Source organism: Epinephelus moara, chromosome 5 (assembly GCF_006386435.1).
Source record: "Epinephelus moara isolate mb chromosome 5, YSFRI_EMoa_1.0, whole genome shotgun sequence".
In the NCBI taxonomy this organism is placed as follows: domain Eukaryota; kingdom Metazoa; phylum Chordata; class Actinopteri; order Perciformes; family Serranidae; genus Epinephelus; species Epinephelus moara.
Genome location: NC_065510.1, coordinates 11,654,053 through 11,680,157, shown reverse-complemented (window position 1 = coordinate 11,680,157; position 26,105 = coordinate 11,654,053). Strand labels below are relative to the sequence as shown.

The 26,105-nt window shown below is 41.2% G+C and overlaps 1 protein-coding gene across 1 annotated transcript in view; it reads right to left on the bottom strand.

Annotated features, from left to right (window-relative positions):
• Window positions 1-9,550: 9,550 nt before the first annotated feature.
• Window positions 9,551-26,105, bottom strand: part of vegfc (vascular endothelial growth factor c) — a 70,517-nt gene continuing 53,962 nt past the window's right edge. Inside the window, exons 5-7 of the mRNA XM_050045474.1 lie at window positions 19,825-19,967; window positions 14,482-14,806; window positions 9,551-10,184 (exon numbers count right to left, since the gene is read on the bottom strand). Of these exons, the coding sequence (XP_049901431.1) occupies window positions 10,076-10,184; window positions 14,482-14,806; window positions 19,825-19,967 (577 nt within the window). The 3' untranslated portion in view covers window positions 9,551-10,075. The remainder of the gene's footprint in view (window positions 10,185-14,481; window positions 14,807-19,824; window positions 19,968-26,105) is intronic.

Here is a 26,105-nt window from a genome sequence, read left to right as displayed (position 1 = left end):
CACTGGCGATCTGAACCGGTCAGTGGCAAAAAAAAGCACTTTTATACGGGACGCATTTGCCCCCATTACCGTTTTAGCTCATTTCACGGCTCAATACTGAACCAATTTTAGAATGAGTGGTACCCATGAATCATACGCACACATACACATGGGGAAATAGAGCCCAGGTTGAAAAATACTGAAGTTGTCCTTTAAGGCAAAATATGCTCCCATCATTTTCAGTGTATAACCCTACACTGGCAGCGACTGGACATGTATTGGTGCTCCTGGAAGCACTGCCCCGCAGCACTTGATGCCACTCTCCTGCTTCCAGCCTCGCCACCCCCGAGTTAAATGCATTTTTTGCCCACTCGCTCTCTTCTAGAGTTAGTCTTGTACATACCAGCTCCAGTAGCAGCTCTTTTTCTTTGCTCCTATGGCAGCTCGACTCCTCTCCTCATCGTTGATGCATAAAGAAACCTTTGTTGCCTTAAATATGTTGCAAAGTGTTGGACTGCCGGACCGACCCAGTCTCACTCCATAGTTGTCAAAATCTGGTGCTTGGGCAGTGACTTGTGGCTTCAGACACAGACAAAAAAAAGCTGTCGTTTAATGCCGCCGGTCGCCGTTACAGTTGTGTCAGGGGGAAATTTGGCGGGACAAGAACAAAAGTTAAGGTGGCAAAAGTCTGAGTAGGGCAGGTGGGGGGGCTGGTGAATGAGCCCGACAAACACCAACTTTCACTCAGGAGTACAGTGTTCGCATCCCACAACATTATAAAGCCAAACGCTGTTCTTTTTTTTCCTTAACCCAACCATGTGCTTTTGTTGCCCTTCTACTGACATGGTGCGTATATTTTGAAAGAAACTGTATATAAATTATCTGTGAAAACGGAAGTGTACTTTGAAAAAAGACAATGCATGTAAGAGGCAGAACTTGACATGGCATCCCAGAATGTCAACCAATGCACCCAGGGCACCTTTCACGTTGTATCTGGACTTGGAAGGTCCATGACCAAATGTCGATATGTGACGGGGTCGGAGTGAGAATGTGCCGGACCAACCAGCTAATGTCATCATCCAAAACCAAAACAATTCACTCTATGTGGCTGCCTCTTGGGATTTCAGTGCCAATGTCAGACTCATAGATTGTCAGTTGTCAAGGGAATTTTGTATTGTATCTTTAGATTCCTACTATTTAGAAACATTTAGGAAGAAAATAGATACAGCTAATTTTAGTACTATATTTGTTCATTTTAGCTTAGTTTTTTACAATTCCATTTCAGATTAACTCTTGCTTTAGATGTAGTTAGATCCACTCTTCAGTTTGTTATTTCAAGTCTAGACATGGAGGATTGGTTTCACTATTTCCATAAACCAAGGTTTTTGTTCCATTCCAAACGTCACATCAAATATCAGTTCTGAAACAAAATCAAGCTGCTAAATATGTAGATAGCATTTATTACAGGTTAGAGAAGAGACGGTTTGTTCCTAGTTGTAAATCTACTGTAAATCTGGTGAGAAAACACTTCTGCATGAACAAGTGTTATTTATTTGAAATGGAATGTCTGGCAGAAGTCGAAATTTTTGGGGGGTCTGATTTCTTTGTAACTTTATAATAACATTAGCTGTTGTGAACATTCCAGTCCACATTTCTTATAGAGGCCATTCCTTTTCTAATGCAGCAAGCACATTGTACACACACACACACACACACACACACACACACACACACACACACACACACACACACACACACACACAGCGTCTTATTCTATTGTGTTATCTAAGCAGCTGACACACCCAGTACCCCCATTTCCCTCTGATACAGTCTCCCTCTCTCTCCCTCCATCTCTTTCTCCGCTCTGTCTCTCTCTCTGCCTCATAGACACACATTCACACACACTCGCACACACATGGGTCATAAGTCAAAAAGGGTTTGAATGGCAGGAAGGGAGTGGGATTGTTAATACTGGACTTAACTGTAATATATGGTGTGAACTGCTTTCTGTGCCACCGAGATTTATCTCCACATCGCTCTCTCTCTCTCTCCCTCTCTCTCTCTCTCTCTCTCTCTCTCTCTCTCACTGTCTCACTCTTCCTCTCTCTCTCTCTCATACACACACACACACACACACACACACACACATTTTGTGTGCCAACATCTAATCTTCTCATCGGCAGACCTGGGTAGCTCCGTTACCTTCCTTCCCTATTATAGAGCGGCTTGAAGTGTGTTTACGTGTGTGTGTGTGTGTGTGTGTGTGTGTGTGTGTGTGTGTGTGTGTGTTGGAGCCTCAACAACTGTCCCACCTTTACTTCCTGGAGACTATAACAAAAACAAAACAAAACAAAATAAAGGAAATTATTGTGTGAAAAAAGGCAAAATAAAAAAGGCCAACTTTATTAATGAGTTATTTTGATTAGGCTATTTGTGTATCATAACACTGGTCTGTTGAATGTTACCACCATGGTAAGCATTTCACCTCCATACATAAAGTTAAATTTGTATGGTTCAATTTTAGGGCCTGGACACATGCAGCTTTTTTTTGCACCCTCAGATTCATTGTTTTCAATGTAGACACGTGGCAGGCGTGCTCAAACGCCAGAGCGATGCTGTCACAGCATGCACGCGTTTTTGAGCACCTACTTTTCAGGGTGCGACAGCTGCACTCTGAGATAAACCAAGTTCAACTTTTGGAAGGATTGACCAACCAATCACAGCCGACAGATATCTTTCCCTTCTTCCGTAAATATCAGTCTGTGATAAATATGGAAAAGTTGATCAGCGCCTGGAAGAAGATCAGCTCTGCACTCAGGATTTCAGGTAAATAGGCTATGATACGGTGCTTGTTAAGGTTGCTTCTGACACCTATACAGGGTGGGGTTGCTATGGCAGCAGGTAGTCCACACATCTCTCTCCCCCAGCAGTGTTTTGCAGCTCCTGCTGGGGGATTCAAAGCATTTCTGTCCAACTTTACCAGTCTCTCTAAACCCTCCGACTTACACAATCATGGGCTTCTTGTTCCAAAATAAATCTAAGTTATGCCTAACTCAAGCCAACCTGGAAAAGCTGATTGGATGTATCAAAAAAAAAGCAGGACTTTTCACCAGGAAAATGGTGTTTGTGTCCCGAATGAAACCAAGTGAACTTAAAGTGATGTTAAGATACGTCATCATCAACCTATGTAACTTTACTTTCCTAAACAAGGCTTTCCACACATTCATTTATTTATGGCATCCTGCCACGATTAAAACATCTGTCACCACAAATAGATTTTCTATTTTTTAAGCTGGATCATTCTTTAGGAGCGCTATAGACATATATAAACTGTTTGGTTATTTATAGTAGCCGACTGTCAGAGCGCAGACTGGCTTAGGGCAGAGACGGAGCAGCAGAATGTCAGAATTGAAAATGAAACTTCAGGGTTATTTCTGCTGGGTCTGAAAGTTTGACTCTGCAGCAGCTGCTCCTCTCATCCAATGATCTGATCTGATCTGCTCTAGATGGATCAAAAGATCAGTTATACACAAACTGCTGCCGCTGAGGAAAAGAACAACTAATGGAGAGCTCTGCCTGCGCTGCATTTATGGACCCACAGAAACATTCAGATTTAGAGATGGAATACAGAATGATACAGAGGAACAAACAGGCATTTTAAAAAAAAGATCTGAAACCCTGAATGTAGGGGGTGGAAGATGTCACACTGAATTGGACACTGTCAGTAAAATAGTTTGTTAAACAGTAGACAGACATTTCCGTTGAGTACCAGTGATGATGCTGCAGACATTTAGCACGTCTGTTTACAGCAAGAGAAGGATGCCAACAGATGAACATTAAAGCTATTACATTTCACGTTTTAAGCCCTTAAATGAAGGACTGACCAAGTGTTGCCTTCACTTACTTTAGTATAGCATGGGAGCAGCCAGGGGTTTATCCCTGTCCGAGTCTGAGCACACACATATACAGACATCATCTCTGACTAAATAGCCGTTAGTTTCACATACTCAACAAATAATGTTTGAGTTTGTGCTCACTTCATGAAATCTTGTAGTGAATTTCTAGTGAAACTTGACCTCGAAACCACAGAAAGGCTAGCTTTCACTTGATAAATGTATGACTAGAACTAATAACGTCACTGAAGAAGAAGAACATTTTACCACAATTTTTTTCCTGGTTGCTCATAGCTGAAGATCCTGATTCAGTGTGAACTATGAAGCAATCACCAGCTGAGTAACAAAAAGGAAAAGCACCAGAACAAGAAGTTCCATTTGAACTGAGTCACAACATTATCGATATAGTTGAGTAATGACCTCATCACTTCTAAATTTAAAAAACATTGAGACACAGTATAACCCTCTAACTCAGTGTCTCTGTCAGAGTTGATTTCTTTTTTTAAAGAGATTAAAGGCCACAGAGGTTTTTTTTTTTATTTCTCACTGGGCAGTCCCGACCTTCCATCATCAGATTCCAGGCAGCCGTTTGCACATCCTGTGTGGAGTTTTACAGGCTGCCTGTAAAGTATTCATGAGCATATAAAACTTACTCCACTTTACTGACATTAAAGAAAAAATCACTTGCTTTAGTTAAGATTGACACATTGAAAATGAGACAGGGGCTGTTCAAAAACACTGTTTAATCGTTTCGTGTCTCCATGTCTCTCGATTGAGATTGATCCAGTCTCATGTCACTCTTTTATCTGCTGTTTAGAATTTAAAAAGGGTAAAGCATAAATAAATAAGAGCAGGTCATTTGATAGATCAGGCTGTTCTCATTCACTGTTTGTACTCATACATACGAAAAGTAATGCACCGTAATTTGTCTACAATGTTGGGAGAAGTTAACTTAAAGGGCTTTCTGCCAGAAAGGGATTCCTTGGTTAAGGTCAGGGAAAAAAAATGTGGTATGGCTTACAATGAATAGATTTCTGTCAAAAAGCCATCCAGGGCAAAAATTCTCCCATGTTTTGAAATCTTCAACCAATAGGCTGTGTTCATGTGACCTATGTGCGGCTGGTTATTCACCGTCATATGACAAAAACAGAGGAAGAAGTCAGGTGAAGCTGTATAAAGAGCAACAAAGTCGTGTAGCAAGGTGGGCAGGTGGTAGCTGGTCAATCAAACACAGGACTTTGCAGTTTGTCCTTTGTGAAACCAAGACAATGTCAAGTTATTTTAAGTTACATTTGTATGAATGTTACATTGTGTCATCATGTAACGCTAAGTACATAACTTGACAATACCCAACCGAGATTCTTTTCCTAAACCTAACCCAAGCAGTAAGGGCACGAATTTGTAAGATATCATGAACTGTTATATGTGCATAACTTTTCTTAAGAGACAAACTTATAAACCATTGTAGGAGGATATGTTGGATTAAATATGAAGCCTCACAGACAAAAGTGCAAACCTACATATACTACTTAGAGTAGAGATGTTATTTATGCGTAAAAAATGTTTTCTTGTTTTTAAGCTCAAAGGAACTTTGAGACTTACTCACAGTTAGTTAGGATTGATCTACTAACCTTCCAGTTACAGGTTGAAGTTTTTCACCTCTTGGCTATTTGCTACAGCTGCATATTGAGTTACACACAGTGTCAATGTGATCTCATCCCAACTGGTCATGTGCTGATGCTTGGGCAGAGGCCCCCCACAGCTTTTTGCACCGTGTCTTGACGCAGGGAATTGCTTTAGGTTTAGGCAACAAAACTACGCGGTCAAGATTAGGAAAAGATGGTGTTTGTGACTGATGTGACAAAATAACTTAACGCTGACTTTTAGTTTCACACGAACACTGGTCTCCTGGGTCAAAGTCTGTGCTTGTTGGACTTAAGTGGACTCTCTTGGTCTTGATACTACCGTTGCTTTGACCACCCAATAATGATGCAAATGGGTTTACGTTGGAGTTGGCTCACACAGATGCTAAAAGGTACAATGTGCATCTGAATCTGATGCCAAGGGTCACTGCCCAGGCGCCATTTTTGGACGAATTGAGACTAGGTTCACATGTGTCTGTGTGGATTTGTGTGGATCTGACAACGGACCACACACTTCATATAACACTGCACTATAACAAGCATCTGATAAAGAACAAATGTTGTGATATTCTGTAATCTAATTTGAATCTAATTGATATTTCCTTCAGCAAAAATAACTTTCAGTCACTTTGTAAATAAGTTATTTTTTACTTTAAAACTTATATGAGATCATAAACTTGTGTGCATGTGTGTGTTCAATACTCGAAACTTGATCTTAGTTTATTTTGATGTCTGACTCTGCTGATGAGACACAAACAACAAAGGCAAAGATACACACATTAAAGACACACACACATTAGCAAGGTTGACATGAGAGGTGATGGTGGTTCAGCAACTAACATTCTACATCTGGAGTGGATTATGAAGTATATCAGCCTCTGGAGCAGCATGTCCTGTCTACACACACACACACACACACACACACACGCACACACTAACCTCTGTTCTGCTGCACTCAGGGCAAGAATGCTAACACACACGCATACACACACACACACACACACACACACACACACACACACACACACACACACACACACACACACCTGGGTGCCTGAATGATTGGCATGCTGGACTGATCTGTCTCTGAGGGAAGTCCATTGCTCTGTGTGTGTGTGTGTGTGTGCGTGTGTGGTGCGTGGAGCAGATCAGCAAATCAGGCTAAAAGGACAAAGACGGATAGTGGGATGAAAGGAGGCAGGGAAAAGAAACTTAATCTTTCTTTCTCTTCCAGGTTTGACTGGCTATCATCAAAATGCGTACTGTGCTCATGTTAGCTTTGGTATGACTACGTGTACATGTGTGTGTGACTGTGTGAGAGAGAGGATCAGAAAGAGAGTGCAGACAGTTTGAGGTTTCTGTAAAACTTGCATAAATAACCGAACTGCAAATTCAGTTAGAGTGATAGTGATATATGTACTACTTCTATGCTGTCATGTAGTTGAATAACAGCCTCATTGCATGCATATACTTCAATTTGATGCTGATACCAGTCAGTAGGCCTTTTTTAAATCTGCATTCTTGTTTGTGCTTGTGTCCTTGTGGGTTTGTAAAACATCAGCGGTCCCGGCCAAAATCCTGTCCTTATTCATAATCTGTATTTAGCTCAGTATGCTGTGTTGCTTCTCTGTGTATTTTTTCTCTCATGCTTTGAAACCATCAGCCAGCAGTGATGTGTAGCTGATCTATAACTGTTTTTGAATCACTAAAGGTGGTGAGAAAGTTAAGATTTAGATCCAAAGGACTTGATTTAAATCCCTCTGTTGTCTACACCCTACCCACATATTCAGTTTTACTCGGACATACGTCACATTATGAAAGATAAACATTGACCTAGTATGATCTTTTAAGATTGTTGACATATCCACCAGACACAAAGCAATATAAGCTTTCAGTTGGAGTCATGTTTGTGGCCACCCAGTGAATTGAGGTCTAATAGTTATGCTACTTTTAGCTCTGTTTTTGGTCTCCACACACCCGAGAGAAATATGGCTCTTTTGCTGCTAAATGCTCCACTATCTTCAGCAGCTAGTTGCCAGTCAAAACAGTAAACTGAAAAGCACTAAAACAATCTGTAGAGCAGAGAGTAGAGATTTCTTTTTAAAAATGAAGTTAAAGTTCTCTGCCTCTGTACTTTTTGCTCCTTGATATGTACAGATCTTGCCAAGATTCAATAAAAAATCAGTTAGTTTTCCAGGTTTAACTCCTGAGTTCTTCATCCTGCTTATTAATGGCAAATCTGTCGACTGAGAGCATCTTAGTTCAATTTAAAAGTTGATGGATGTTTTCATATTTGCATGACGTTAACCTTCATTTGGACTCAGCCGTCTGTGTAGCCGTAGGGAGGACGACTCATTCCTGGAGAATGTCCAGGAAGGAAATGAGGAGGAACCAATAATATGGTTAGTTTTTTGATAACATGTCTTCAGGAGAGACTCACAAGTCTTAACCTTCCAGGGTCCTCAGAATGTGGATCTTCTGCAGTTTTTTTTTTTTGTATTAATTTTTGTAACTTTTGAATATGTTGAGTTTATTTGTATTATATTTGAATACAATATTTTAACCCTGCAAACACCATTTTCTTTCCATTACAGTAATGCTCAACACATTCCAGTGCAGTGGAGTATTCTTGAATATGTCCTCCCTACAAGTCAGTCACAGGTTTCAATTTAGAAATGTTGTCTAGACCTGTCTCAAGTTGCTACTGAAGCTGTAACATTGAGCAGAAGTGTTGGTCTGGATATCTGCTGGCTACGCTCCCAAAATACTGGCCAGTGCCCCAAGAGGCTTTATCATCTTAAGACAATAGCTGAAGGTTCCAGGATTGTGTTGTTGATGATGCCTCGTCGCAATGACGATCAGTTAAGAATCCTGCCTACATTTGGGGTTTCTATCCGCAGTAAAAAAAATGAAATTGGGAAAAGTACCTGTTGCATAACTTAAAAACATGAGTTAAATGACTTCTTCCTCAGATTTGAGGATCAGGATGAGATTCCTACTAGAGAATGTGACCTTTTAATTTCACCACAGCAGATGCAGGCTGTCTTTAGCAAAGTTTGCAAAAGAAAATCAATGGGCCCCAATGACTTGCCTGCCTAAAGTTGTTCAGTGGAACTATCTGTTGCTTGGTGTCCCATTTACCTTATCTTATCTTACCAAAAGTGAGTCGAGTAGAACCGTACCATGCAGTGGGAATGAGGCTTTTGATTTTCTGGAGGTACACGGAGCCTAAAATGTAACCATGGTGGGTTTTTTTTAAATAATATTTGCCAATAAAAATTGGACAGAAGATGATTCTGTAGGAGCGGTAAGGAACTTACACAAACCTCAAATCAGCTTAAATGGTACGCTCATGTCACGTCAATTTAAGTGCTCTTTTATATTTTCGGTTTTAAGCTCTCAAATATAAAAACTCTAAAGGTTGTCTGGGTTTGACTGTCAGCTTAATCCATCCATCCATCCATCCATCCATTTTCTAACCGCTTATCCTCTTGAGGGTCGTGGGGGGGCTGAAGCCTATCCCAGCTGACATTGGGCAAAAGGCGGGGTACACCCTGGACAGGTCGCCGGACTATCACAGGACTGACATGTAGACACAGAAAACCATTCACACTCACAGACAATTTAAAGTCACCAATTAACCTGCATGTCTTTGGACTGTGGGAGGAAGCTGGACTACCCACGCTGACACGGGGAGAACAACTCTGCACAGAGGGGCTCCCAAACCTGGGATCGAACCAGGAACCCTCTTGCTGTGAGGTGACAGTGCTATCCACCACACCACCGTGCTGCCCCTGTCAGTTTAATAATATGAATAAAGTAAAATCAATAGAAGGAGAACCTGGGTAGTTCCAAATAAAGCCTTTACACTATATGCAATGCAGATTTTACCTTTGGCTTTTACTTTACAGCCCTGATTTTCCCACTCAGGTTTTGACAACCTCTAGGTGTGTTTTTCTGATGCTGCATTTGATTAAAAGCAGAATAACGTCAGTAAAATACACACCAGAGCAGACACACTATGTTTACAATATACAACATTCAGTATACTTTATTTTACACATATACTATACATGATACAAAAATATTGATCACAGTGTATTTTCATGGAAAAGATTGAAATTGCAATGAACAGAGGTTGAAAAATAACATTTAATAAATTATATAATCAATATCTGACATAAGAATACAGAGACATAATTAATACAAAACCCCCCAAATATATAAAAAAAATATTTAGACAGTATTTTAAAACAAGTGTCGAGTTTTGACTCTTTTTCCTTCAGTCCGTCCTTCCTCTTCTGGGCTCCGATCAGCCGCACTCCCATTAAATCGACCTCATAGCCAAGTCAGTGCATTTCCCACCTTCAAATCACCAGAGCTTCCCAAATCTGCACTCCAGTCACTAAGGTTTCCCCACGTTCATCAGGGTCCGCACACTTAGCTGCCATCACAGCTGATGGGGATACTCATGACCAGCAGCAGGATGGGTGATTAATTCTACTTGTTAAGTTTGTTATCTGCTCGTCAGCACCTAGTTAGTGTGTTATTAGCCGGCGGTTAGTCCAGACGTCTCCAGTGGGACGGTACACAGCGACACACTTCCTCGCTGAAGGAGAAACCTGGCTCACACCTTCGCCTCCTCACCTCACAGGGAGGCCTGAGACAACTGCAATGAAAAAGAAAAAAAGAATTAGCTTTAAAACGAATAACATAGAAGCAAAATGTCTACAGTGGGTCAGGATAGGTAAGTAAGAAACTGTTAAAATGTATTTGTTTGGCAGGTTTGGGTCTAACTTTGAGTGCAACAGAAGATCAAACAAATGTACTTCTGAATACACAAACTGTGTATCAGCCAGTTTTGTTCCTGCCCAGGTTGGGTTTTCTGGTAAGTCAAGTAAATTTATACAATTGGTAGGCCTGCAGTTTTTAGCAATATAGTAAACACTGGAACATTTTAAAGGCACTCTTTTACAGAGTTGGACATAGAAAGCAGTTGGAATGCCCAGAACAACTCAAATTATGACATCCTTGAGTGAGTTATTTTTGCCACAAGTGGGGAAAAGTGTAATACATGGTGCTGAAGGAATAAAGAAAATGTAAAGGCTGCCTCCCCCTGGGGGCATGAATGTGCTAATGTGAGCCATATCTGACATCAGAGTGAACAGATGTCTGCCCTGAAATGACTCGCATGCAAAACAATAACATCATACACATGTGCGCTGCAAAAACATCCAAATTGTCATATTTGTGAAAAACATGAATGACATAGTGATGCAAGCTTCATCTCCCAAATGGTTGCAATAGTAGGAAGGTCTGATGTCATCATTCTGCAATGTAATCAGCCACATATTTCTGTCTGGGAGAGTGTGTAGTATATTTTCAGAGAAATGGCCCTTCGGAGCAATGGGCGTTTGTTTTCAGGCTGTCGAGCAATTGTGCAATTGTTGTGCAGCAATTGCTGTAGTCAGGAGTGGTGGGGCAGCTATGTGGAGGGTTTCAAGGAGGACAAGTTCTTCCAAGAACTTAGGATGTCCAGGGCTACATTCCAATATTTCTGTCGGCGCCTTGTGACAATGCTGTCACGGCATGTAGGCGAGCTGGTCCTGTCACAAAGTGTCTGGCAGTCAGGCTCTATTGGCTGCCGACTGGGGCAGCCTTCTGTAGTTTCAACAGACCGCTCCGACACTGTATGATGAGTGATCTGCTCCTGCGCAGTGAAGCATGACGTAGAAATACCATGGATGACGTTGAAAAGCGTTCGGGAATTCTGATACTACTGTTCTCACAGTGGCTGCATAGCCAGTGATCGGATATGGATCAGAGCAAGACCCACATATAAAGTTGCCTTGATCTGATAAGGATAAAAAGTGGATTTGTGTCCACATTATTCTGAAAAAAATCAGATCTGTGTCCCTTGAGAGCAAGAAAATCAGATGCTGGCCGTATTTGCTTGTAGTGTGAACATCGCCTTATTGTCTACGTCCATGATCCTCTGTTTCCCAGAAGTCTGTAGGTTTTCACTACAGCTAAGCACGGCTGTAAATGATTGAGAACCACATCTGTCTTACAAAGACAAACACTAACTACTTTCCTGTGTGTTCTAAAGGTCAAAGGTTAAAACTAGGATTTAGATTTCATAACAGTAAAAACTAAAGCCTTCAGAGCTCCTGTGATATACAGCCCATGCTTGAACCACCAGAGCAGTATTTCAGACTATTTTACAGTTTCACCTGTGATGCAGTTATTATTCTTCTGGCATCATGAGGCAGTTTGGTCTAAATCCATTTTTAGAGGACTTTTAACCCAATAAAAATAAAATTAATTCAAGTATCTGTGACCACTTGGATTTTCTGGACATGGAATTTGTCAAGTAAATGTCATGGAAGTCAATTTTGGCAACAAAGCAACAGCCTGAAGCACAAAAACATTAGTACTGGCCTTTATATCTGGTTAACCCCAACCCAGAGTCAAGGTCTACCATTAAATGATTACAGAAGGAGCAGATCCGTGGAATCCAAAGAAAACATGAAGCAATGGAGGGATGGATTTCTGTTTTACGTAGTACTTACTCACTTCATCAACACGACAAAGATTCTGGGACTGGCGTGTAATTGCCACTGCTTCTCGGGCAGCACGGGGTGTCACAGAATATTTAGTCATGGTTACTTAAAGAGATCTGTGGGCCCATGATGAAATACACAGAGGAGTTCAAATAGACACACACACGCTCTCTTTCAAACACACACTCACAGCCACATACGCACCAGAGCCAGATCCCAGACACTAGATTCCTACCGTTACGTTATACTCATAAATCACTCTCAAACAAGGTCACAAAGGGTCAAGATTGGACGGGATGGATGGATGTGTGTGTATGTGTGTGTGTTTCCTTCTGTGCGGGGAAAGGAAATGGTTAAGTGACAGCTAGGAGAAGTCATTAGTGCACTGAGGTCTTGTATTACACACTGGGTTTACTGCAATAACCACCTACCACTGCCGGACCAGCGGTTTTCTCTGGCTGAACAAAGCCACTAACGCTGCCAATATGTGTGTGTGTTTGTGTGTTTGAGCAGGGGTTGACTTCACTATAGGATGATGCAACCAGTGAACCACTGAAATACTGAAAACAAGAACCTTAGCTGCCAAATGCCGCGCCATGATCACAGTGATATAGAAATCATTTATGCTAATTACGTCATTCATTAAACTTTGTGGAGCATAACTGAGCTGATAATTCTATGGTTACACTCTTGGCTTCACATAACACATTGCAATTGGTTCTCTGTAGATGAAATGACCATGAAATGAGTCTTGTGGTCCATATCTAGTAATTGCATTTTTATCCCTATCCAGGGCAATACAGTATATACTCTAGTTTCCAATGAAAAATAGTAATTGATTTTGGCTGTCAATAGCTATGTTTCCATCCAAAAGTGATTTGAATCATTGGGAAATGTGCATTAAAAGAAATACGAATCCTGTGTGTTTCCATTAAATGTACGGATTTTGGTGAAAACTACGAAGTCGCACGAGTTTTCCGCAGAACCAGAAACAAAACAAGTCTGGCATTCTTCTTCTTCTACGTTTCCTGGCGGTTGGCAACCAGCTTGTAAATGCATTACCGCCTTCCCGACCCGGAGTGTGGATATCACCATGGAGAGAGCTGCGCTACGTCAGACTTAATTCGAACATAACTGTTTCCATCCCCTGTTTTGCGAATCAACTTCTTTTCGAATCAACCAAAACCCGGCTAAAGCGAGCGTATTTTAGTTTGTGTGAATCAGGGGATTTTAATTTGAATTTTGGCGTTTCCATCATAATTTTCCGATGCGATACTTCTAGATGCGCATCTAAACAGGTTGATGGAAACATGGCTAATATAGATTTAAAATCAAATGAGTAATAGTAATTTTACTAGGACTTGGTATCTTTTAAAAGAAATCCAATACCAGTACCCTTAAAGTGATAACAATACCAATAGAGTACTTCAATTGATACCTTTGTATCTACTATAGGTGTATAGTAGTCATACTCTTGAATGTTTTGGTGCCTCTCCACTGAACTGCCAACTCCATAAAATATACTGCACTCGACTTCACCACACCGCAGTCTATGGGTTTCAGCTCCTGCAGTTATGGGCTAATCATACATCACAATAAATCAACTTGTGGTGATTGGCTGTGAACAAATCCACAGAAAGAGTTTTTTCTAGATATGGGAAGAAAAAGGATCAAATGCAGGCATCATTTAGCTAGAAAAGTTTCAATACCACTTGGTATTGGGTTATTTCAGTCCATGCCCTAATGATATTGAGTACTGATACCCTGCCGTAGTTCTTACAAGGATAATAACCCTTCCTCTTGCCTGTTTCCGAAGCATTAGAATGGAATAGATGGATGTATGGATGGACTATATATAGATGGATGAGTGGGTAGATGGATGGATGGACAAATGGATGGATGAATGCATTACCCTTCACTTCTCTCTTCAGTTGGGATGTACCATCCCCAGCAACAATATAAACAGCAGAGAAAAACAAACACTGGCTCAGAATTGTACTTATCTATACTGGCTTACTTTTCTTTTCATTTTTGAGAACATTTCTTTAAGGCGTTAATAAGTATAATCAAATTACTGACTTAAGTTTTACACAATTGTAGGTGGAAACTTGGCGACGAGACTGTTACCATAAGGTGTGTTTCTATCCACCTCTTTTTATGTGCATTTCCAATTTTAACGTTAAAAAATGACGAGAGGAGAGGGCAAAAATTCTAAAAAAAAAAAAATTAAATATTGGGGGACGTGGAAGAGTTGGTTTATCAACAAAACATGGGTGCAACAAACTGCAATAGAAACTGATTCAGTGTGTGCTACGCTTTCACACATCCATCCAAGCTTAAGACAAATGACTTTTCCCCAAAAGTGGCAGCAGATGAAAGTGAACCCCTCATATCCCTCCTCACCTGCATGTGGCTTGGTGAAACCTCCTTCCTTTTAGGAAACACTTGTTGGGTGACTCGTTACATTCGCAGGAACACTTTGTTTTATTGAGGGGCTGGTGCCGCGGACATGTCTTGCTACATGTGCACTGACAGGTCTCCTTATTGAAGATGTAGTTCTGTGGACAGGAGGGAGAAGGCAAGTGGTTGCAAACACACTGGCAGGTGTTGCGGTCGAGGTGCCGGTTAGGGCCGCAGTCTTGAGTTTGATCCCCGCGCCGACACACACACTGACAGGTTTCCACGTCCAGTTCCTTATCTGGGCCACACACATCTGCTGAGAATATGTCTGTGGAGATAAAAGAAGAGGGAGATGCTAAGAGTTTGTCTTAAATGACTAAAGACAGAGAGTGTACTGATGTACAGTCTTTAAATATATTAGCTGGGTTGTATCAATGTTTAAAGTAGCAGTATATATATATAGTAAATATTATGAAGCTAATATGAATATACAATTGTTAATTGAAACGTAAAGATTACACACATGGTTTCTGTAAATTTGAAGAACTCAAATGACACCTTCTGCAAAACACTTTTGTAAATGCTGGTTATTGAAAACGCAACCACATGTAAAATCTGTGTGTGACAGTTGTTTGATGACACTGATAAACTATGTAATTGAGACATTCCTGAAATGAACTAGCGATGTTCTCTCTGTCCACAGGGACAACACAGATGGTTCTCTTTCAATTCTGGTAAATCATCTTTTAGCTGAAAAACACAGTGAGAGATGGAGAGAGAGCAACAGAAGGTCTGGCAAATGGATGTTGAGACTGTTCCATACACACATACTCTGTGTGTGTGTCTACAGATGAACAAACACAGATAACAAAGACACAAAGTTTATGGCTGACAAAATGCAAGCTGTGTCTACTCCAGCATAGCAGCATGTGCTGACACAGACTAACAACCTAAATCAATGTAATGAGCTTCAATGGAACTATATTTTCCCCCGAGGACGACTGTTTTCCAACTGAGAATGAAATCTTTAACCCAATCGCCAGAAAAAATGTTTGCATTGTATGTTTCTGCAAACCGCTGATACGTTACATTTGCAGCACTGTTGGTAAAAAACAACCACTTTTTGTGCTACTATTTTGGCAGACAAAGCAGCCGTGTCTCTGTTAAACACAACAGCTTTTCGTGCCTAAAAAACTGCTTGGAAAACAGTGAGGGTCTATAAAAACCACCCACGTTTAGTACCTAAAAAATCCCTGTGAACACAGTAATGACTTGCTCGTGTTCTTGTTTGCTGGTCTCCAACAGTAGTTTGTAGTGGTCTGCAGTAGGGATCAACCGATATGGTTTTTTCAGAGCCGATGCCGATACCGATTATTATGAAACAGAGATACCGATAGCCGATATCAACTGATATATGTCTGCTGTAAAAATCATAGTTGACATAGAATTAAAAAACTAAACACTGACAAAGAAACACCAGAGGCAGGATAAAAACTCAGAATAAAGAACAAAATTCTAGATCTTTCAATAAATAGGAAAATAAATATGTTAAAAATAAATAAAAAACAAAGTTGAAGAATATGCCAGCTACATAAAAAAGATTAAAATAAATAAATACACAATAATCATAAATACAAAATTAAAAAATAAATAAAATTAAGGAGAGCTCAATTAAAAGCCAGGCTAAAAAGGTAGGTCTTCAGTTTGCTTTTAAGAGCCTAGAGTGGTACGTACAGACAGTGAGAAGCACGCCAGGGCAAAACAACGCAGCTAAAGAAAACAAAACTGTATATGGGCATATTGGTGGAAAAAATCACCAATACCGATAACCCTAAAAATTCATAATATCGGCCCCGATAATCGGCCAGGCCAATTATCTGTCGACCCCTAGTCTGCAGCTTGGCAGGTATCTCACCAAGTGACACACCTTCCATGTCTGACCAACCATCTCAGCTGTGGCTCAGAGGTAGAGGGGTTTGATCCCCGGCTCCTCCAGTCCACATGTCAAACTATCCTTGGGTAGGATACTGAACTCCAAATTGCTCCTGATGGCTGATCCATCAGTGTGTGAATGGTTACTGCGTAGCAAGTCGCACCATGTATGGTAGCCTAGCTCACCAGTGTGTGAATGTGACATGTAAGCACTTGGCATGGTTGGAAGACTAGAAAGGCACTATACAAGTGCAGACCATTTAGCATTTGCAGTCCATTACATTCCCCTCCACCTCCCGATGGTTACAAAGGTTGATGTGAATTGTACGAATGTAACTTACTTGTGTTTTGCAGAAAAATACAATGCCAGCATTTTCTTTCGGCGACTATGCTGAAATCATCACTAGACAGTATCATGTACCAAGAAGTCTCAGTCTCCTAAACACTTTTAAATAGCTCCCTTAAATAAATCATTTTTGCCCTGAAATGACTTCTTAATAATTCATACCCTTGAATTACTTGCCCAAAATTACATTATTCAGGATCAACAAACATCATCGGCACACTGGAATTCCTCCGGGTAAAACCATCAAAACACAGAAAATGATACCATTCAGCCAGAGGGAGAGAGACATTGCCAGTTTCCTCAGTTTGTTGGAATGGTGTGTTTATCATGTTTTATTTACCACAGGGGCATCCAAGAGGGCATTTTTGCAGATTTTTTTTTTCAGTCTCAACCTTTAAAATAAAGTTAGAGGGAGAGAAGTAGTCGCCATGTGCTGTATAGGTAAAGCTTGAGCTAGAGCTAATCTTCGCACTAAATGTTCTGTGTCCTGTTATCTTTTCACAGATAATTTGTTTTGGCCTGTGATTCGTGAGTAGCTGAGGAATCTGCTACTCTGGGGTCTCCGCATTCTGCTCTTTCGCGTTTGTTTACACAGAGTCCAGAGTTTTATCATAGCCAAACACACACAAACACATAGGAACTTGCAAACACGCACACACACACATACAGACTCTCGACAAACACACTGCAGTCATAAATACTCCTCAGTGAACACATGAACATTCTCCTGTCACAAAGACTAACACAGAGAAGGATGGCTCTGCTAACAGTGTGTGTTTGCTTCAGTGTTTGGTATGTGTGTGCTCACTGCAGGCCTTGGGGACACGGCATCATGCAGCAATGGGCCACACTGATCAGTTGCATCTATTGGCAGCTACTGTATTTACTTGTACTGTGCTGTAATCTAAAGGTTGATCTGCAGTATTGCATTTTTCTGGCTTTAGAACATTACTGTTATCTGACCCAAAACCTCTGACTTCTTTCTCTGAGGTTTGATTTTTGGACTCAATAAACTCTCTTAACCGCACAAACTTGTTGTATTTTGCTTATTTTAATTAATGCCACATGTTCACGAGGTGGTATGCATCCCCATGTGAGGATCAAATTAATTTACAAAACAAAACATTTCATCATTTGTTACTTTTTTCCATATAGTTTGAGAGTTTGAACAGGGTTCAGTGGGACTTTCAGGGTGACAGCAGTGTGCATGTCATCTAGTAAACAAGCCAATTTAGCCCTCTGAGCCAATCTGTGCTAACTATACTAACGATAGATTGGAAATGTGCAACAACATTTTTTGCCAACACTTGATATCAAACAAAAGCCAGAGACTGTGTCATACTTAATTACTACGAGCTGTAAATTAACCACTTCTAAGCAGAGGGCAGAAGATAACATCATCTCTGATCCTGACTGGGCAAAGCCTCTCTTCCTCCGGGCAGCTGCTTTCATCTCACTCAGAGTCACCCTGGGTCTGCAGCTGCCTGTTCTGGAGAGCACAATGAAACTGAGGATTGAAACGTCCCCAGAAGCACACTTGACGCTTGACTTGAAGAATCTCATTTGACTGAGGGGTTTCCGACTGATGATTCAAATCTTCAGCTTTCAGGACGCAGCCCTCATTCACCTTAAACTTAGTTTAGCATTTCTGTACTGCAATTTCTTGTTACTTATCAGCGGACATAGACGATACAGATCTGCAATAAACTTCTATCAGCTGATAAACCAGCCAGACTGAAGGGTCTATAGTTCTGCTGTCAATGCTGTGCCATCTCAGAGTATTCATTAGGCCTAAAACGTTGTCAGTGGGACAGATGTAAAGCTCTGGGTAGCCCTACAGTTAGTTGATCAACTTCCTCCCAACCTTCACCCTACGGTCATGAGCTCTGGGTAGTGACCGAAAGAAAGCGTTCGGCGAGCTCAGCCTTAGAGAGAGAGCTTGGACATCTGGAGGGAGCTCGGAGCAGAGCCGCTGCTCCTTTGCAATGAAAGAGGTCAGTTGAGGGGGCTCAGGAATCTGATCAGGATGCCTCCTGGGTGCCTCCTGTAAGAGGTGTCCACGTCCTACTGGTAGGAGGCCCCGGGGCAGACCCAAAAAATGCTGGAGGGATTTATATCTTGTCTGGCCTTGGATTGCCTCAGGGTCCTGCAGAAGGAGCTGGAAAATTTTGCTGGGGAGAGAGACGTCTGGAGTACTTTGCTCGGCCTGCTGCCCCTGTGACCTAGCTTTGGATAAGTGGTTGAAAGTGGATGAATGGATGGAAGGAAAGATATCTAGTAGCTGTGCTTGGTTGTTTCTCATTACATGACACACAGTGTCCAATGCTGTATCCAAAAGTTTGTTTATCTCAATGACAATTTACCTTGCAACTACTGAAGTGTGTAAGCTCCCAGGCTGAAACGCTCACTTCTTTAGAATGGACAGCAATGCTACACCCAGTGACCTTTTCCTTTCTCTACTTTCACTCAGGTTGGAGAAATGCTACTTGCTTACTGAAAATATGTTTTACAGCATGTATAGATATGGTCGATTAGCACTGCAATGATGATTGGCTCTACAGACGTGGCCACCATCTGTGGCCACCTTTACGTTCGGTTCTTTCATCTATACATTGTTTCAAAAGAATTCCCACCAGAGAGCTCCCATTAGTTGTAGTACATCGAGCTGAGAGAGGTGAATTTAAGGTATGCAGCTCGTGTAAACAGCAGCTGACGTCATCGTAGTGTTTCCACATTAAAAGCTGATTTCCTGTCTACATCATTAAATACATTTATTTAGGTTTTCCAAAATGCATACATTCACATGACCACACACACAGCTACCATTAGCTTTGCCCTCTACTCTGCTTAATACTCCAATCTGAGCTTTGTTGGCAGCGAAGGGTAATTTCCCTGCTATTAGACCTACTGTATTCTTATCAACAGCGGTAATTGTTGGTCTTCCTTAGCTTCTGTCATTTTCTCTGGGCGACTACAGGAAAAATAAGCAAACACAATTTCCTCTTCAATGTTTTTGGAAAAAAATGACAAGAGATTCATTAAAAGTCTGCTTGTGTGCAAACACTCACCAAGGTGCTGTTGGGAGGGCCTCGGAGGGGGCAGTGGTGGAGGAGGTGGGTTGTGGTGCACATTGGCAGTCATGCTGACACACCGACACTGCCTGTTGCTCCAAGACTGACCCAGAGGACACGTCCTGTTGGCTATTGGACACCTTCAACAGAGAAAGAGACAGAGATAAAGATTTAAAAAAGACACCTGAGACGTTGTTGCTTGTTAAGCCCATTTTTCACAGGTTTAAGTTAAAACTCTAAGCACACTAAAGACTTATTTATCTCACATTTTGGTCACAAATTTAAAATCCATGTCAGTGAGCACTTCTCCTCTTCCAAGATAATCCATCCATGTGACATGTATGGCATTGCGAGATGCTGATTAAACAGCATCATTACTACACAGGTGTGTCACACTGGGAGATGCCTGGTATTGGTAATGCAGTCTTCTACATTAAGTTCTTGGAGATGCCCTCTTCAGACCCAAACTACTACTGTAAACACTGACCTCTCCAGGGAAGATTCGTGGTCCCACTGGGATTACAACTGGCATCCATGCAGTTCGAAAGTGAACAAAGACAAAAATGCTCATGTTTTGTCTCACGTTTGAATAAAAACAGCAGTTTTTATTAGTTACAACCAATTTGTAGCTCCATTAAATGTGTTTGAATAAGAACACAATCAAATGCCTCCATGTAAAGTAAAGACTCTCTTACTGCCATTCCCACAGAGAATTAACACCCTTCATTGGCCCAATTAGCCAACATGAGCATAATTAGCCATTAACCAGTTTAATTCCCATTGTACTCAAGCTGCAAATGAGTCTTCATTCTGCTTTGATTGTCTATTTTGGATCATTGCTCAAAACGACTGAATCCCCCCAGCTCTCGTCAATCCTCCGTGTAAAACTGTAGGTCACTGCTGCCAATGAACACCAGTGCCAAATGGCAGACGACCAATCTAAAATGAGTGAAAGTGAGGAGTGTATCAATTCAAAACAAGTCTGATATTTTTTCAACAGATGGGCAGCACTCCAGAGGGATCCCCATGCAAGTTTTGAAGTCTTTTTCTTTTCTTACTCATATTTCCCTTTGGTACTGATTTCTGTTATAATGCCCAAATGTCACTTTTTTGTCGTCTGTTGTCATGTATTACTGTTATGTTTGACTTCACACCCTTCATCTACCCCTTCAGGATTAGTTATCTTTCAATGATTTGTTTTTTTTTTAAATGACCTCTTAACACTACATGACATGGCGCTCTCCCTGCCTTAGGCTGTCCATGAAGGTGCATGGAAGGGCGGAGAGGTGTGCTCTCTCAGCCTCAGACTTTCCTCATTTGCATGTGGAAGGGCATAGAGGTGTGCTCTCTCTGCCTTAAGCCTGATTTATGGTCCTGCGGCGTACCTACAACGTACCTACGTCGTTGCCATGACGCCGTCGTGAACCTTTCGAACTTCTCCGTCACTCCATTTCGTCGCGGTGCAATTCACCGCCAGAGCGGTAGGAGGCTGCGTTCCTTTCCTGAATGGTTATCGTCGTCTCTAGTTGATTCTTTGTTTAGCTTCCGGCTTTTCCGGTCACAGAGAAATGAACGCGGAGCACGGACAGACGGCTCCGTCCGTATCCGTATCCGTATTGAACGTTGAGCATAAATGGGCCTTAATACTGCAACATCTACATCGCAACAGAAGATGTTTAAAGATGGCGGGGATGGCGCAATCTGGAAATATGGAACCGGAAATGCGTTGCTACCAAGCAAACCAATCACAGCCCTCTCGGTCTGCGCTGGGTCTGCGTCGCCTCGATGTGTAGTTACATTTTTGGGGAGGTGCACGTCAGGCTACGCCGGGGGCTACGGCGAGCCTTCTGCGTAGCCACGTACCCTACGACGTGGCGACGTCGTTGATTTAACGCAGGACCATAAATCAGGCTTTAGGCTTTTCATGTAGGTGCTTGGGAAAGGCTTTCTACATAGGCCTAGAAAAGGCAGAGAGGCCCCAGAACAGATCCATGCCGCCAAATATAATACTGCAAATGGAAATAAAATTTTCTTTGACAAAACTGGTCCTGACCGAACTACACTTGTTATGTATGAGGCATAAATACATCGGAAAGAGATGTAAGTATGTCACATGACATGATGTCACTGTAAAAAGGATGTAGGTAAAGTCAAAAGAAGCCCATGTTGACTTTTACTTTCACACAGGACAAGAACAGCAGTCTCCTGCGTAAAAGTCCGATGTTTGTTGACCCATCCACCACCCTTACCTTCTCACTTGTGGACTTTCTTGCTCTTTATTCTACCTATGGGGTCGTAACATTAACCACCGCCAACTGCGTGATGTTAGTGTTAGTTAGGGAATCTATCTGTCCACCACGACAAAGGATAATATTTGACTTTCCACTGGGTTTCTGTGGTGTTAAGAGGTAGGGGTCATTTACTGTATTTTTGTGAGACTAGATAGGATGTTAAATGTGGACAGAGATGAAACAGGCTTGAAACTTTTAACCAGAGATGGTAGCCAAACCCTGATTTTCAGCTTGGGTGACTTCCATAATAACTGTGACAGCAAACGTCCAATTCCTACAAATTTCTCCAATAAATCCTGTCTAATCTCATCTGAAAGATTAATTTTACATGATCTTCAAAATGTTTAGAGCAAAGTCTAACTGTAACACCAAAACTAGTATCAACCCAGCAGGAAAAAAAATCATCATTTCTTTGTATGTGATCTTCAGGAGCTGCCAGGATTAGAACCTGGGCAATTAACTGGTTCAAGACATGGGATTCCTCAGATCTTTATGCGTGTGAATGTTAAATCTCTTAACACACTGCCCGCGATAAGCCATTTGAGGGATTGTAGACAAATAAATACCTTGATCAAAGAAAGATTTCTTGGGTCAGCTTCAATCGGACGGTCATGAGAGAGAGGGAAGTATCAGAGGATTATCTTTGATGAAATATCTCTGGGATTTCTACAGCCTTATGTCATTTTGGAATGAGGAATGCTTACATGCAGTTGCAGGCACTCTACTGCTATATTTATACAGCTTCTGACATTATTATTAAATATTTTGCAGCAGAGCCAAAGGAAAATATTATGGTTGTACTTTTTCTCACCTATTGTACCAACAGCTAAAACTAAAATGTGTCATTTTCTCGACCACTTCCCTTTGAAGGGCAACATGCTAAGTATGATCATGAACATGGTTAACATAGCCTGCATCCCAAAGTACTGCAAGTATCTGTACAAAGTAATTACTATTGCAGTATGAAAACAATTGGGACATACTACCTCACCATGACATTGCACTTTGACTTTCCTGCTCATATATCCATTATATTCTGTAGCGCAAAATCTGAACTAAAAATACAGTATGTGATTTGGAACACAGCAGATCTTAACGTTATCGCTTCATGTTACCTTGGAGACCTAACAAAACGTCTTTTACCATGCTCACCAGAGACACAGATCAACCCGGAGAGCTCTTCTGTTGTTACTTTGCATTGTATGTAGTTTCAGTAATAACTCTATACATTGTAGATTCTAACATGCAGTATGTTCATGACAGTAAAATTACATATGCAGTCTCTGTCATTGCTATTTTCATATGTCTGTCCTTTTGTTGTTGTTTATTTTGTTCACTTAAGCAATTTCTGTTCCTGTTATTCATGCTTTTCATCTGCCATTGCGGCTTCTGTCAGGTGTCTATGAGCTGTCATGTGTGTGCAGCTTAGCCGATGAGAAGTCTTCCACTGTGCAGAGAATTCTGGGTCAAAATAGATAGGCAAGCATGTTGGCTTGTATTCTGCAAACTGTGACCAGATGCAGTGGTGCATCCTGGTATTTTTTGGCATACTGCATTTGACATGCTATGTATTGAGACAAACTAAATCTTTTTCTGGCATACTAAATAGTATGGTAGTATAGGAATGCACAAATTATACCTACTAAACAGCATGTTGACATCGTGAGCATGTTAGCATGCTGACTGAGAGTATTTAGCTCACAGCACCACTGTGCCTGAGCACAGCTTCACAGTGCCACTATGGCTACTTACTCCAGTTTAAATATAAGAGCTTGTATTTTACTATATTAACCAGACGTCTTTATCACCAATGGCAACTTTCAGTAAGTGTAGTAATATTATAGCACAACAAAAACAAAAGGTTTGATGGTGGTGGACAGGTACGCACTGAAGGCCAGGGTTTATCCCCCGTATCTCACAAGCAGTCAGCATCAGGTTTCTTTAATATTCAACATTAACCATGATCTTTCCTTAACCTTAACCAAGTCACTTTAGTTGCCTTAACACAGGTACAACTTCACCATACTTGCAAGGTGCAGATACAGTATTGTGAAATAAATGATTACAAAATGTCGGCAGTGGCATTTTGATGGTGCATGGATCAAACATGGCTTAGAATAGTTTAGTTGATTAGGAGACTGGAAGGAAGCAGATTGTAGGCAAATAAACATCACCATCAAAGACAGGCCTCTTGGGTCAACTTCAGATAGGTGGAGGACAGTTACTGATATCTCTGTGAGGCTACAGCAGCTCTGCTGTTTGCCATGTTAAGACCACATGACCTTGTTATCTGCTTATCTAGCTCGTTTTTTTCTTTTACCCATTCCTCTTAAATAATTTTTCATTTTTTCATGTCCCTTTATAGTCTTTCACCTCATTTCTTCCTTAACGACTGCTCTATACAACGCCAAGAAAGCATATTTATTGCCTCTAAAGTCCACCGTTTCTGTCTAGAAACCATAGAGGCTGTCATGATAGTCTTCTAGCTGTGTGTCAATTCAAGAAATACATGTGTTTTTAAAGGACCAGTGGTTCTTGGTAATAGCCCTGTGTAGCTGAGTGTAGCTTTTGATATGATGACTGTAATGCTTGCCTGTTGCTGTAGCATTTACTGTAATATGTTCGGAATGATTTAATATAGTAAACAGGCAAGAGCTAGCGTATTTAGCAGGAATCAAAGTAACGGGAAATGACAAAGTAAAGCTGTAGACTGAGACATTCCTCTTGTCATGAGCAACTATTAACGACTAAAAAAAAAAAAATCACAGCAGGGAAATGATGAAGCATGGAAATATCACACACACACAACACAGATTATTATCACCCACATATTTGTTAAAGTCTTATCACTTCAGTCACTTTACAGGAAATGAGCAGGCTGACAGTTATCAGCTGATGTGTCACTGTGAATGAGTGTTTTTCCACTGAATCATGATGGTTTAGATTCCTCAGATATTCAGAGCCTCCAGAGACAGAATCTCATTCTCAAACACGTCAGTATTTTAGAACCTCATAGTTTTGGCCATCATTCCTATAACCAATGATGATGTCTTTACTCGCCAGGTTTCTTGTTGAGCTTGAGAACAAATCATTACAGTAAAGCCTCAGAGGGCAGAAACAGGTGCTGCTCTATCAGTTTCAGTCACATTGACCCTGAAACATGTTTTGAGTTTTATCCATTGTTGGAAAGAGAACATTACTCGCTAATATCAGTATTGTTTTGTAGTCCAAATATTAAGCAAATGATATCACTTTACATAATGACTGTAACTGAGTCATGATTCAGGGAAAACAGCCTTTTAAGTTTTTTGTACGGTGGCTGCAAATAATACACAATAGAGCCCATTAGCATTTTTAACGAAGAGTGCACGCTTCACTCCAGGGGCCGTCACAGAGGGGAAAAAAATTACACAGAAAAGCTAAGGGACACTTTCATTTTGTAGCTAGCAAGTAGGGCTGCTAAATTAATCAAATTTTAATCTAGATTATGTTTTGGGCTTTCAACGATCATGAAAACAAAATAATCGACATAAAACGATTATGCGCTTCTTGTCAGTTAACTCTCGTTGTCTTGTGTTGCAAATCAAACGCACCCAGAAGCCGCGCATGCGCAATACTGCCCCCTCCCCTCCTCTACTCTATTCACTCCACGAGCCAGTCAAGTAGGTGAACTACGAATAACGTGAGGGGCAGGTAATCGCCGAAGATGTCAAAAACAGCAAGCGGAAAATGGCAGAGGGAGAGCGAGAGAGGTTGATCTGTGTGTGTGTGTGTGTGTGTGTGTGTGTGCGTACATCAGGGCTGAACTCCGCCGTGCGCGATACATCGAGCAGCCCTACCAGCAAGGTACCAAATAACGCATTCCCAACAACACAGTGCAGGAACATGAGAAAATATTGTTTATGTCAGTAGAACCGCGGTCCATTTGACAAACAATGTTAGCATACAGTCAATCTGGAAATTCATCGGTAAAAAAAAAAAAAAAAA